Genomic DNA, 15,111 nt, shown 5'->3' on the forward strand with positions numbered 1-15,111 from the left:
CTCTAATTCTGCAGGATTATTTGTGGGGAGGTTTCTCCACTTCATTTCTGTCCCCAACATATTAAACTGTGGACACGACACGTTGATGATGTTATTTTGGGATGGACGGGGACAAAGAAGAATTTATTCTCATACTCAAAACTTCAACCAATCCCCAAGATCCTTTATATTCAGTATTGGATTCCTGGACCCTGATATTAGAGTTTGGGGGAGTAGTACTTACTGGGACTGACTTTCCCTGTCTGGTTTAGATAAAAGGAATTCCTGTGTAACAACACTGGTTATTGATTGTAGCTCTGCCTTTAAAGGGGTGCGTCACCTTTAAGTTAACTTTCAGAATGTTATAGAATGGCTAATTCTAAGCAACTTTTCAATTGCCCTTCATTTTTTTCTTTTTTCATAGTTTTTGGGTTATTTGCCTTCTTTGCCCCCATCCAGCTTTTAGATGGGGGGTCACTGACCCCATGTAAAAAAACAAATGCTCTGTAAGACAGTTTATGTTGTCATATTTGAGGTACTTGAGAAAGGAATGTTCCTGTGAGGTGATAAAAGTGAGTAGAACAGAGGAACCTGCAATCAGATCTGTGGATTTCCCAGAATTGCCCAATGAATATCGTCATGTGACTAAGCCCTCTATTTACTATTCGTCCACTCCCTCCTTCCATAACTTCACCCCGGCCATTCTCCTGTCAATACAACGCCAGGCTCCAGTCTAAAGAGCAGCATTGGGCTCCGAGTTCTATTCCTCTCTCTCCACGATCATAAAATGTTGTTGGTTGCTGCCATCACTCACCCTAGCAACCACCTAGCAACCACCTACCAGTATTCTCATTATTTGATGTCATACCATTGCCATTAAACTGTCTCGTATTCCTCTTTCACTCACTCACCATCCCCAGGGGCCCCAGGATTCCCACCTGGAGATTCATTTAGAAAAAAAATCACAATCAACATCATATAAAAAGGTGAATTTGCCTTTAATGAGGGATTTAGAGCAAAGTTTTATTCATGAGGAACTAAGTGAGATCTGTTATTGCACCACAAATCCAAAAATACGTCTCCCAAACGGCAACAGATTATACAAACAAGTGATTCTCTGCAACAATTCATTAGTGCAATAAATCGACTGCACGACTCCAGCTTCATCTCACCACTGCACATGTCTATACATACAATAGTATATTTGCATCTCCATATGACATCACTGCTGTTCTGTGACATCATAGGGATTCCACTCTCAGTCACTGTTTCTTGTGCTAAGCAACTCACTTCTCCTCTGGTAAATGAGACAATCCTGAAAGATACAGACACATTATTACAGAGGCAGGTCCTATTGGGGTCATCATATCCTCTTATATATTTATATATAGTGATCATATCCCACTTATATATTTATATATAGTGATCCTATCTCCTTATATATTTATATATAGTGATCCTATCTCCTTATATATTTATATATAGTGATCATATATCCTTATATATTTATATATAGAGATCATATCCCCTTATATATTTATATATAGTGATCATATCCCCCTTATATATTTATATAGTGATCATATCCTCTTATATATTTCTATATAGTGATCATATCCTCTTATATATTTATATATAGTGATCATATCCCCTTATATATTTCTATATAGTGATCCTATCTCCTTATATATTTATATATAGTGATCATATCCCCTTATATATTTATATATAGTGATCATATCCCCTTATATATTTATATATAGTGATCATATCCCCTTATATATTTATATAGTGATCATATCCCCTTATATATTATATATAGTGATCATATCCCCTTATATATTTATATATAGTGATCATATCCCCCTTATATATTTATATATAGTGATCATATCCCCTTATATATTTATATGTAGTGATCATATCCCCTTATATATTTATATATAGTGATCATATCCCCTTATATATTTATATATAGTGATCATATCCCCTTATATATTTATATATAGTGATCATATCCCCCTTATATATTTATATATAGTGATCATATCCCCTTATATATTTATATATAGTGATCATATCCCCCTTATATATTTATATATAGTGATCATATCCTCCTATATATTTATATATAGTGATCATATCCCCCTTATATATTTATATATAGTGATCATATCCCCCTTATATATTTATATATAGTGATCATATCCCTCTTATATATTTATATATAGTGATCATATCCCCCTTATATATTTATATATAGTGATCATATCCCCTTATATATTTATATATAGTGATCATATCCCCATTATATATTTATATATAGTGATCATATCCCCTTATATATTTATATATAGTGATCATATCCCCTTATATATTTATATATAGTGATCATATCCTCCTTAACTTGCCTTATTTGCCCTTGATGCTGCTGAATGGCATTGCAGTCAAGTTTATTATCTACATTCTACAAGGACTCCAAGCTCTGTCTCCATTATGGATGTGCCTAACTTAATCTCATTACTCATTATTATAGATACAAGTGAGTGCAGGGTATTAAACCCTAAGTAAATGCCCATAAATTCCTCAACATTGAATCTTCTCTGCCCCTGAGACTGCCAGTTGGTCCCAATGCTCCTGCAGGGGAGACACATTGTACTTGGTTTGGTGCCACTAGTGCCCAACACACATAATCTATATGAGCCAATCTGGCCCCTGCCTGTCCAACATCACATTACTGAACCAAGGGAATTACTATGAGGCCTCCCTTTGCTCCACTACAGACTCAACTTGACTTTACTCATGGTGACACCTGGTTTCTTTGTCTTTGATCCCCCAATAAACCCCCACTCTCCCTACAAACATTGAGCGCTGCATTGAGGGTTCCAGATGAGGGGTTCATTTAGATGGAGTGTCCAACTTTTGGCTAATGCTGTGTCTGGATACTTTCCCTATAATGTACATTTTAGTATCCTACTCCATGTCTGACCCCCAGCTCTGTAGGCTGCCATCACTATGTTCCAGTCCCTCCCAATGCTCAAGTCACAGACTCCCTTACCCGCCCCTTGTACTCCGCTTACAGTTCTCTAGCTCCGCCCACCACTCCTTATACTCACCATGTAAAATGCTGATCCAAGTAAAACTGATTTGAGTGTCACTTCCATATCCAACGGGAAGGAAACTGTCACTTCCTCATTCGTGTGTCTGATCATCCCAACAACATGTTGTTCATCACTGGACTTCACCTGAGCAACACAAATGTCACACTCACACTGTGTATCGGGGTCTCCCTGCAGGGGGAGGGGCAGCACCCTGAAGCGGAGGATGAGTAGGAAAAACTCACCTCAAAGCTGACATTTCCAAAGACGTTGGCCTGGAGACTGGGGCCGAGGATGAGGAGGAGCACTTGCTTGGAAGAATCCATGATTGACAGGTGGGTGACAAATGAGTTCCAGTGAAGGGTGACAGATCCCAAGAGGCTTCTGGCCGGGGTATAAACCTCCATCTGTCAGGGAACAAACGTGAATCATAGAGGGTCTTAACAACTTTACCAGCTGGATACAGAATCATGGAGACTGGACAAGTTCTACAGAACCAAATACAGCAGCACGGAGCAGATACAGGGTCATATCCCATGTGTATTACTGTACCCGAATAAGTGGTTTCTGAAATATTAGCAGTTTTATACTGCTCCTACCAGATCCTTTACTTAAGAGTCAGATATGACTAGCCTAAAACTGCTAATATCTCTCAGAAACCACTAAAAAAAGAACATTTATGTTATATAGCAAAATTTCTTAAAGTGGAAAATGTCTTTAACGTCATTATAAAGTTGTAGGATTGCTATGAGACCGAGGGGCAACATATTGTCTGTGTGATACTGAGAATAACGTCAATCTCACCTCCCTGGAGCAACAATGGCAGCCTTCATGCAGCTCCATCATGCTGTTCCCATGCGTGTCTCTCACTATCACATCAAATATGGCGACACAGCAATGTAAGCGTTGCTCTGCCTGGAACAGCCCCTGCCCAGCGGAGTTCAGCACATCGAAGTTCCGTGCCCAACCCTGGCTCACTTTAACTGAGAGGGAACAGATCAGGAATGAGGTTATGTGGGTTATGTGGGTGCAAGGAGAGAGTCTGAGCAATGTTTCCCCAGCCACGTTCTGCTCAGGGGCCCAGGGCCACAAAACCTAAACAATCTAATTCCAGTGACCTGCCTGATCTAGGTCTGTACTTGTACATTTATCTGACTGTGTCTGTAGCCTGATTGGCAAGTATCAGGCCAGTTCAGTGGAACCATTGAGATTTGATTTCTGTCACTGTATTACCATTAAAGGATAAGTAAGCCTTTTATTTTAAAATTTCACAAACTGACTCTAAATAGCCCTCAGAATAACATTCATTTCTCCCTGCATTCAATTATATTTGATTTGTCTATTACAGCCAGTTCAACTGCAGCTCTTTCAGTTACTTCCTTGTCTAGCATGAAGCTCCTCCTATTTTACCTTTCTGAGCTCTCTCTCTCCACTATGAAGACCTTAAAGGAACAGTAACACCAAAAAATTAAAGTCTTTTAAAGTAATGAAAATATAGTGTACTATCTTGCTGCACGGGTAAAACTGGTGTGTTTACTTCAGAAAGCCTAAAATAGTTTATATAAACAAGCTGCTGTATAGCCATGGGGCAGCCATTCAAAGCTGAAAAAGGAGAAAAGGCACAGGATACACAATAGATAAGCTCTGTAGTAGACAATGGGATTCTTCAGAATTTATCTGTTATCTACTGTGTATCCTGTGGTTGAATGGCTGTCCCCATGGCTACACAGCAGCTTGTTTATATAAACTATAGTAGTACTTATCTGTTATCTACTGTGTATCCTGTGCTTGAATGGCTGCCCCCATGGCTACACAGCAGCTTGTTTATATAAACTATAGTAGTACTTATCTGTTATCTACTGTGTATCCTGTGCTTGAATGGCTGCCCCCATGTCTACACAGCAGCTTGTTTCTATAAACTATAGTAGTACTTATCTGTTATCTACTGTGTATCCTGTGCTTGAATGGCTTCCCCCATGGCTACACAGCATCTTGTTTATATAAACTATAGTAGTACTTATCTGTTATCTACTGTGTATCCTGTGCTTGAATGGCTGCCCCCATGTCTACACAGCAGCTTGTTTCTATAAACTATAGTAGTACTTATCTGTTATCTACTGTGTATCCTGTGCTTGAATGGCTGCCCCCATGGCTACACAGCAGCTTGTTTATATAAACTATAGTAGTACTTATCTGTTATCTACTGTGTATCCTGTGCTTGAATGGCTGCCCCCATGGCTACACAGCATCTTGTTTATATAAACTATAGTAGTACTTATCTGTTATCTACTGTGTATCCTGTGCTTGAATGGCTGCCCCCATGGCTACACAGCAGCTTGTTTATATAAACTATAGTAGTACTTATCTGTTATCTACTGTGTATCCTGTGCTTGAATGGCTTCCCCCATGGCTACACAGCAGCTTGTTTATATAAACTATAGTAGTACTTATCTGTTATCTACTGTGTATCCTGTGCTTGTATGGCTGCCCGCATGGCTACACAGCAGCTTGTTTATATAAAAAATAGTCTTTCTGAAGCAAATACACCAGTTTAAATCAGTACAGGACAACAAATTATAATGTCATTCCTTTAAAACACTTTTATTTTTTGATGTTACTGTCTCTTTAAAGAGGTGCATAATGCACACGCCTCATTGATTTCCATTGGAGCAGAGGCAGAGAGCATGCCCAGTAGGCAAAAGGGGGGCTCAGAAAGGAAAGGGGCTTCATGCTAGACAAGGAAGTAACTAAAAGAGCTGCAGTTGAACTGGCTGCAATAGTGAAATGAAATAAAACTGAATGCAGGTAGAAAGGAATGTTATTCTGTGGGCTGTTTAGAATAGTTTTAAGGGGTTTTAAAATAGAAGGCTTACTTTTTCTGTAATGGTTCAATGCCAGGGAATTCCCTACTACTCAGTTGCACTGAAGAAGCCGCTCTTATAAGGGGAAAAATGTTTTCAGGAATTCTCAGAAAGTCCAGTTGCTTTACACTTATCTCTACTAGATATGGTTTTATTGCATTAATTCCTGTTAATTACATGATAATCTGTAAAGTAAAACCCTGTTTACCCCTGGAACTATAGCAGGGTGACACCCCAATGTTTCTATATATCTGTAACCTTGTTATGAGCTAAGGGGGCCCAGTCTGAAGGTCAGTTAGGGGGAGATTTGGGGTGAGTGTTTATTTGTACCCTGGGTACCCCTGGAACTATAGCAGGGTGACACCCCAATGTTTCTATATATCTGTAACCTTGTTATGAGCTAAGGGGGCCCAGTCTGAAGGTCAGTTAGGGGGAGATTTGGGGTGAGTGCTTATTTGTACCCTGGGTACCCCTGGAACTATAGCAGGGTGACACCCCAATGTTTCTATATATCTGTAACCTTGTTATGAGCTAAGGGGGCCCAGCCTGAAGGTCAGTTAGGGGGAGATTTGGGGTGAGTGCTTATTTGTGCCCTGGGTACCCCTGGAACTATAGCAGGGGGACACCCCAATGTTTCTATATATCTGTAACCTTGTTATGAGCTAAGGGGGCCCAGTCTGAAGGTCAGTTAGGGGGAGATTTGGGGTGAGTGTTTATTTGTACCCTGGGTACCCCTGGAACTATAGCAGGGTGACACCCCAATGTTTCTATATATCTGTAACCTTGTTATGAGCTAAGGGGGCCCAGTCTGAAGGTCAGTTAGGGGGAGATTTGGGGGTGCTTATTTGTGCCCTGGGTGCCCTGGATTTGGAGTGCTTATTTGTGCCCTGGGTACCCCTGGAACTATAGCAGGGGGACACCCCAATGTTTCTATATATCTGTAACCTTGTTATGAGCTAAGGGGGCCCAGTCTGAAGGTCAGTTAGGGGGAGATTTGGGGTGAGTGCTTATTTGTACCCTGGGTACCCCTGGAACTATAGCAGGGTGACACCCCAATGTTTCTATATATCTGTAACCTTGTTATGAGCTAATGGGGCCCAGTCTGAAGGCCAGTTAGGGGGAGATTTGGGGTGAGTGTTTATTTGTACCCTGGGTACCCCTGGAACTATAGCAGGGTGACACCCCAATGTTTCTATATATCTGTAACCTTGTTATGAGCTAAGGGGGCCCAGTCTGAAGGTCAGTTAGGGGGAGATTTGGGGTGAGTGTTTATTTGTACCCTGGGTACCCCTGGAAACTATAGCAGAGTGACACCCCAATGTTTCTATATATCTGTAACCTTGTTATGAGCTAAGGGGGCCCAGTCTGAAGGCCAGTTAGGGGGAGATTTGGGGTGAGTGTTTATTTGTACCCTGGGTACCCTGGAACTATAGCAGGGTGACTGTTACCCCAATGTTTCTATATATCTGTAACCTTGTTATGAGCTAAGGGGGTCCAGTCTGAAGGTCAGTTAGGGGGAGATTTGGGGTGAGTGCTTATTTGTACCCTGGGTACCCCTGGAACTATAGCAGGGTGACACCCCAATGTTTCTATATATCTGTAACCTTGTTATGAGCTAAGGGGGCCCAGTCTGAAGGTCAGTTAGGGGGAGATTTGGGGTGAGTGATTATTTGTACCCTGGGTACCCCTGGAACTATAGCAGATTGACTGTTACCCCAATGTTTCTATATATCTGTAACCTTGTTATGAGCTAAGGGGGCCCAGTCTGAAGGTCAGTTAGGGGGAGATTTGGGGTGAGTGTTTATTTGTACCCTGGGTACCCCTGGAACTATAGCAGGGTGACTGTTACCCCAATGTTTCTATTTATCTGTAACCTTGTTATGAGCTAAGGGGGCCCAGTCTGAAGGTCAGTTAGGGGGAGATTTGGGTGAGTGATTATTTGTACCTTGGGTACCCCTGGAACTATAGCAGGGTGACACCCCAATGTTTCTATATATCTTTAACCTTGTTATGAGCTAAGGGGGCCAGTTAGGGGTAGACAATAGGAGAGATATATATATATATATATACATACATTGCACAATATGAGTTGACAGAATGGGCAGCGCCCACATGATTGTGCAAATATATTGCACATTAGTGAGTCTGTGTAATATACAACATGGGTCAGTTCTACACATAAATATTGGTTAATATCTCTATCATTTTATTTATCTGCCTGTCAATGATCAATCAATGTATTTGGGATATTTCTGGAGAGAGAATAAGAAGCTTTACTTACACTTTTCCCGTATCGAGAGCTGGTTGATCTGGAAATTGACAAGTGATTGTATTAGTATTATATATAGGGAATAAAGTAGCCCCTCTTGTAAAATATAAGGATATTATAAGTTACCGAGGAGTTTTATGACCATATAAAAGTACGAGGCCGAAGGTCATGGAACTCCGAGGTAACTTATAATATCCTCATATTTTGCAACTGGGGGTACTTTATTTATTATAATACACAAGTTTTAGTGAGTCATGTGACAGAAATTACATCAGAACTCACCGTTTATAACTGATGACATCAGAACTCACCGTTTATAAGGATATAATTTACAAGATATTCATGGCTTTTGTGTATTATACAGGTATATACAGTATATATCATCTATGGATTATTTATAGCTGGGAAATAGAGAAATGTTAACTAGTTTGGTTGGGACATAGTTATTACGACTTACTGTGCAAAGTCATATCATTACCTGCAGCAGATTCTCCATCCCTGGTGGAAGCCCCATTACAGGAGTGATGGCCATTAGGGGATTGGAGGTGGGTGGTGGGTATGAGTCTGGAGGGGCATAGGGTGCTATGGTGTTGTAACTGGGTGGCTCTTCTTTGGGCACAGACTGTATTGGGGTCTCAAGCTCTACAGAAAAGGAAAAAGTTGAGGAGTTACAGCATAATTATTAGGGGTGACACCCCTAGAGCTGGCCATCCCACCCCATTACCTGTTGATGACATGTCTCTGTGATAAAGATCTTTTCTGTAAATCCAGGAAACTGCTCAGTTGTACTTGAATCTGACACAGGGAAGGCGCAAGTCCCAGGGGCTGATATTTAATTCCCTATTCCTGGAGCTGCCGAGAGAACTGCACTAATCACAAGCCAAGTGTGAGCCAATCATTACAGGGCAGGGACTGATATACACAACTGTCTGTTAGTGATGGGAGGAGCCTGAGTATGAGAGGGGCGGGGTGAAATGATTAAAGGGACGGGAGGGGTAGATATGGAAATCATTGGGATCCATAGAAGAAGTGAATATATTGACTTTCATTCAAAGTCCATATTTAATGAGGAACTTACTGATTGGCCAGACTTTCCATGACCGGAATGACGTATAATCTCTGTAAAAGATGGGGAATAAGATACTGCTATATAAAAAAGAAATACAATTTCAGCTTTGCCCCAGAATTGCTGCAGCCCACTTGCATTTTATCTGCACTCTCCTCCATTCCCACTGCCCCATGAGCCATTGACTTATATGCATTCGGCATGCACAGAAACCAGTGTAGCCTGCAGCAAGCCCAACACCCCTACATTGCACCAGTATGGTCATGTGACTACTCATCTACCCACGTGTTCCAAAACCGCACCTCAGCCAAAGTCCAGTCAAGTCCAATGTATAGGAGAGAAGGATTCATTGTGGGCCATCAGTGCTAAAGGAATGTACCATTTTCACTCCTGTTGGGGGAGGGGTTGCTTCCGTAAACTCCTTCTTTGGGTTATTGCATCTATAGCTTCCTTGTCTGGCCTATCTAATTACAGGTGGGACCATTGCAAAAGCACAAACTTTGTTGCAGTTGGTTGTTACTCATTAGATAAATCAGCCCCATACTATCATTATTAGGGTTAAGTTTATATATATATGTATAATATACAGTACGTTCTTGCCTGCAAGAGACTCTCCATCCCTGGTGGAACCCCCTTTACAGGGGTGATGCCCATTATTGCACTGGAGTCAGAGGGTGGGTGTGGGTCACGGGGGCACAGGGTGCTATGGTGTCGTAGCTGGGGGGGATCATCATTGGGAACATTCTGTATTGGTGCATCAAACTCTACAGAAATAGAGAAAATTGGAAAGTTATGGCTCAATTTGTCCCTTGGCTGACACACAAAAGTTACTGGCCTGGCACCTCTAGGACTGGTACAGGGGACTGTAACGCCAATACAGAGAGTTACTGGCCTGGCACCTCTAGGACTGGTACAGGGGACTCTAACACCAATACAGAGAGTTACTGGCCTGGCACCTCTAGGACTGGTACAGGGGACTCTAACGCCAATACAGAGAGTTACTGGCCTGGCACCTCTAGGACTGGTACAGGGGACTCTAACGCCAATACAGAGAGTCCTTCACTTTGTATTTAATACACGTAGAAAGCAGCAATGTAGCCAGTCCCACTGTCTCACAGGTGCTCCGTCCACACACCTCAAATCTTGTATACAATCAAAAGCGGAGAACAGAGGAACAAACATGCAGAATAACTGCTAAAGTGCAAATTTATTATAGTCCACACAACATGTTTCGGGCGTCAAAAAAAGGGCCTGTGACGCCCGAAACATGTTGTGTGGACTATAATAAATTTGCACTTTAGCAGTTATTCTGCATGTTTGTTCCTCTGTTCTCCGCCAATACAGAGAGTTACTGGCCTGGCACCTCTAGGACTGGTACAGGGGACTCTAACACCAATACAGAGAGTTACTGGCCTGGCACCTCTAGGATTGGTACAGGGGACTCTAACACCAATACAGAGAGTTACTGGCCTGGCACCTCTAGGACTGTTACAGGGGACTCTAACACCAATACAGAGATTTACTGGCCTGGCACCTCTAGGACTGGTACAGGGGACTCTAACACCAATACAGAGAGTTACTGGCCTGGCACCTCTAGGACTGGTACAGGGGACTCTAACGCCAATACAGAGAGTTACTGGCCTGGCACCTCTAGGACTGGTACAGGGGACTCTAACACCAATACAGAGAGTTACTGGCCTGGCACCTCTAGGACTGGTACAGGGGACTCTAACACCAATACAGAGAGTTACTGGCCTGGCATCTCTAGGGTTGATCAGACTTGCCACAGGATTTCGTGCCCCAGCCCTAGTTTTCCTTAAACAAGAACAACTCCCATGCACCCTCAGTTATTTGTATTGTATGTCTATATGGCACCCGTTACATTTAGCACCGTCCCCGGGTACAGCACCTCTGGGTTTAAGAAAGCTGTTTTGATTGGTTGTAGTGCCATTACCCGTTGATGACACGTCTCTCTGATAAAGTTCGGGATCTTTTGCCTGAATTCAAGAAACTGATAATTTAGTACATGGATCTGCCGCCGGGTAAGGCTGGTAAAGGTAAACCCACAGGGACTGGGCACAGACAGCAACCCAGGTTATTAATTCCCATTACATGGAGCTCCCAGAGCGTTGCACTAATCACATGCCAAGTGTGAGCCAATCATTACAGGGCAGGGACTGATATACAAAACAACTGACTGTTAGGGTGGGAGGAGCTTGAGTATAAGAGGGGGCAGAGTGAAATTATTAAGGGAAGGGAGGGGTAGAAATGAGCAAAGAAATCATGGACAATATTAGGATTTATTGAACAAGTGTATTTTCTTGAAAAGCTTATACAGGTATGGGATCCTTTATATGGAAACTCGTTTTCCAGAAGGCTCCTAATTACAGAAAGGTCATCTCCCATAGACTCAATTTTATCCAAATAATCCAAATTTTTAAAAACGATTTCCTTTTTCTGTGTAATAATAAAACAGTCACTTGTACTTGATCCCAACTAAGATATAATTAATCCTTATTGGAAGCAAAACCAGCCTATTGGCTTTATTTCATGTTTATATGATTTTCTAGTAGACTTAAGGTATGAAGATCCAAATTAAGGAAAGATCTGTTATCTGGAAACCCCCAGGTCCTGAGAATTCTGGATAACAGGTCTCATACCTGTATTTATGAAGTCATTTATTGGGAATGACATATCATCTCTAAGAGTGTGGAATATGTTCCATATAAATCCTCGACCGCAGAGCTTTCAGTCCGTCTGCCAATCACACAGCTGCTTCTGCTCCTCCCCATACAATGCGCCAGCAGGTAAAAAACACAAATATTCACCAGACGGGAACATGGGGTAGTACTTGGCAGAAGGGGTAAGTGCTTAGGGTTTGTCATGCCCCAAAAACCACTGCACCCCTAACATGTCTGGACTGGGAGTCAAAATAATCCCTGGTATTACAAATACACAGAGACCTAAACAGGGAGTCTATGGAATCTTACAGCAGCCCCTCTGGCATTTGCTTGAACTATAGACTGGGCCCCTAGTTGTGCCCCTGATTGTTTCAGGGATTTGGGCTGATCCCCTTCATCAGACTTAAACTACTCTCCTCTCCCCCAATCTCCTTATATCGATGCAGAAGCAAAACCTCCCTCCTAGAAACTTCCCAGAGGCTCATTAAGTCCGACCTCAGGTATCACTGACACCTAGTGCCCAAACTAGTGAACTACACCAGCCCATAGGGTTCATTGCAATGGCCCAAGCAAAGTGCAAACAAAAGGGGGTGCAGTGTGCGAATAGCCGTAGCATCTGTTAGAACTCATAGACCTGGGAACTTCTGTTTAAATGTAGTGTGGCCTACGTTATATTCAAAATTGGGGAGCAGGGGGGCACATAGGCATCAGCATTAGGACGAGTTCTCGTGCCCCTTTGGGTTGTAAATGTGCCAAATATGTGCCAAATACTAAATCAATACTAAATACTTCCCACCTCTAATTTGCATATGCAAATTCGGATTTGGTTTGGTATTCGGCCAAATCTTTCGCAAAGAATCCAGGGGTTCGGCTGAATTCAAAATAGTGGACTAGTCAGAGCCAGGGGGTGCCCTGTGGTATTTAGGAGAGGGTCCCACTGAACCCACAGAACTGCACTCTCACCTTGTGTCTAATGCCCTGGTGCAAGTGAGGTGTAACTGGGCTCTATACACTGTAATTGTGCACCCCAAACTGCTCTAGAACTGCTCTAGAACTGCTCTAGAACTCACATTGGGGCCTTCAATAAATAGCCTGGTGGATCTGCTCTCATTTGGTTTAACCCCTTCAGTGAGGAATGTTTAGGTGTGAGAGCCTGCGTGGGTGCTGAGCGGTGAATGGGTTAATGATGTGCCAACCAGTGAGGAGGGGGAGGTGTTGCATTTATTACAGGGCGGTTCACTTTCTGACATTGAAAACCAGTGACTTTGGGGGTCCTGTGTGTGATAATGGGGGTCCTGGGGAATATTGGGGCAGGGAGATGTTGGGAGATATATATACAGGCAGAGGTCCATATAGGACATCTATATATTTATATATATATATACCAGCCCAGCACTACTGATATCAGTTTATGACCAGTAAATACATTATGAAACACCAAGAGGCATCATGTTATTAACCCACGACTGACCCACAAGTATTGTTTTAGTGAAAGTGCAAAAATATTAAAAAAATATTTTTAAAAAAAGGGCAAAATTTTTGCCACTGGCACTAATCTGTTGTTTAATGGGGTGCATTTGGGTGCTGCTGTGGGACCCGCAGAGAACAGGTGGGTGACACTCATGTTATTTACTCTTTAGTCACCTCTCTCATTCCTGTTATTCCTGTCTGTCTGTCTGTCCTGCAGGGAACCATTAACCCCTTGTGTTGTCTCAAGCTCTGCTAATCAGCATCAGGGGTTTCACCAGAATTGGGAGTCGCCAGCTTAGATCAGGGGCGTGGCCATTTGTGCGAGGGGCTTTTTTATAGTATAAAGCCCCCCTTTGATACTCAGTATTTACCAGTTTTTACCTGAGGATATACAGTATACACACATATTACACACATATACATATATATTACATACACACACATATATATATTACACACACATATACATACACACATATTACACACACACATATATATATATATATTACACACAGCTACATATTGTATAATTGTATATATTCCTCCCGAATCCTCAACAGACTCTCAGCTCAGAGTGGCTCCCAAATTCACTGCCCACAAATCTATGAGCTCCTCTTACTTATAAACCTTCTGCCCCCCAATCTGCTCCTCCCTTCATGTTTTCCCCCTTTTTATGCCTCCCAATTCCCTCCTCTCATACATTTTACCCTCGGATTTCTCCCTTCCCTCCCCCATTCAGTTTCTCTTTTTCATTTTGCCCTTTTTTCTGGGCCACCAGATGGCGATGTAGCATTAAAGGGGCGGTTCACCTTTAATTTAACTTGTAATATGTTATAGAATGTGCAATTCTAAGCAACTTTTCAGTTGGTCTTCATTATTTATGTTATTTTTAATTATTTTGCCTTTTTCTTCTGACACTATCCAGCTCTCAAATGGGGGTCACTGACCCCTTCTAAAAATCAAAAGCTCTGTAAGGCTACAGATGTATTGTTATTGCCACTTTTTATTCCTCATCTTTCTATTCAGGCCTCTCCTATTCATATTCCAGTCTCTTATTCAAATTAATGCATGGTTGCTAGGGGAATTTGGACCATAGCAACCAGATGGCTGAAACTACAAACTGGAAAGTTGCTGAATAAAAAGCGAAATAACTCAAAAGCCACAAATAATAAAAATTCAAACCCAATACCAAATTGTCTTATAATATCACTCCCTATATCATACTAAAAGTTCATTCTAAAGGGAACAACCCCTTTAAAGTCAGTTATTTGAGAGTGGTCTGAACTGATACAAATGTTTCTCTTGGGTAAGTCTGGATTTCCTCCAATTCACTTGACCCAACTCAATACTTTCCCTTCACTTCCATGGGAACGGCCACTTCTCCCTCCTGCTGAGAAATGGTATGACCCAATGACTCCTGGTATGGGGGGGTACAGTATAGAAATAATTTCAGTTGATAAATAGAAGTTATTGGGTGCAAAGTCTTTAGGGCCCCTCTTAAATGTAATCAATAGTGATGGGTGAATTTCTCCTGTTTTACTTCGCCAAAAAATTCGCTCATTTCCTGCGAAATTCATGAGACTGCGAAAATTCGCCAAACGCGGATTTTGATGGCGGCAACAATTTGACGCACATTAAAGTCAATGGGCGCCTTTAATTGTCGCCGGAGTCGGAATTGTCGCCGGCC

The 15,111-nt window shown here is 41.9% G+C and overlaps 1 protein-coding gene across 1 annotated transcript; it reads right to left on the reverse strand.

The window, feature by feature from the left end:
- Window positions 1-958: 958 nt before the first annotated feature.
- LOC108711825 (phospholipid scramblase 3) lies at window positions 959-11,417 on the reverse strand. The gene is made up of 8 exons (XM_018253905.2): window positions 11,228-11,417; window positions 8,932-9,326; window positions 8,686-8,849; window positions 8,220-8,247; window positions 3,882-4,060; window positions 3,323-3,484; window positions 3,096-3,224; window positions 959-1,294 (listed from the first exon to the last, which is right to left on the reverse strand). The coding sequence occupies exons 2-8, from the start codon at window positions 8,942-8,944 to the stop codon at window positions 1,238-1,240; spliced, it is 732 nt and encodes a 243-aa protein (XP_018109394.1). The 5' UTR covers window positions 8,945-9,326; window positions 11,228-11,417; the 3' UTR covers window positions 959-1,237.
- Window positions 11,418-15,111: the final 3,694 nt, after the last annotated feature.

This window comes from Xenopus laevis, chromosome 3L, assembly GCF_017654675.1.
Source record: "Xenopus laevis strain J_2021 chromosome 3L, Xenopus_laevis_v10.1, whole genome shotgun sequence".
NCBI classification, from domain to species: domain Eukaryota; kingdom Metazoa; phylum Chordata; class Amphibia; order Anura; family Pipidae; genus Xenopus; species Xenopus laevis.

Excerpts from the sequence above, each read along its gene's own strand:
- LOC108711825 (XM_018253905.2), bottom strand. Across the intron at positions 3,485-3,881 it reads GCCATTGTTGCTCCAGGGAG|ATGGAGGTTTATACCCCGGC; the intron begins GTGAGATTGACG and ends GTTCCCTGACAG. Across the intron at positions 1,295-3,095 it reads TTGGATCAGCATTTTACATG|GATTGTCTCATTTACCAGAG; the intron begins GTGAGTATAAGG and ends TGTATCTTTCAG.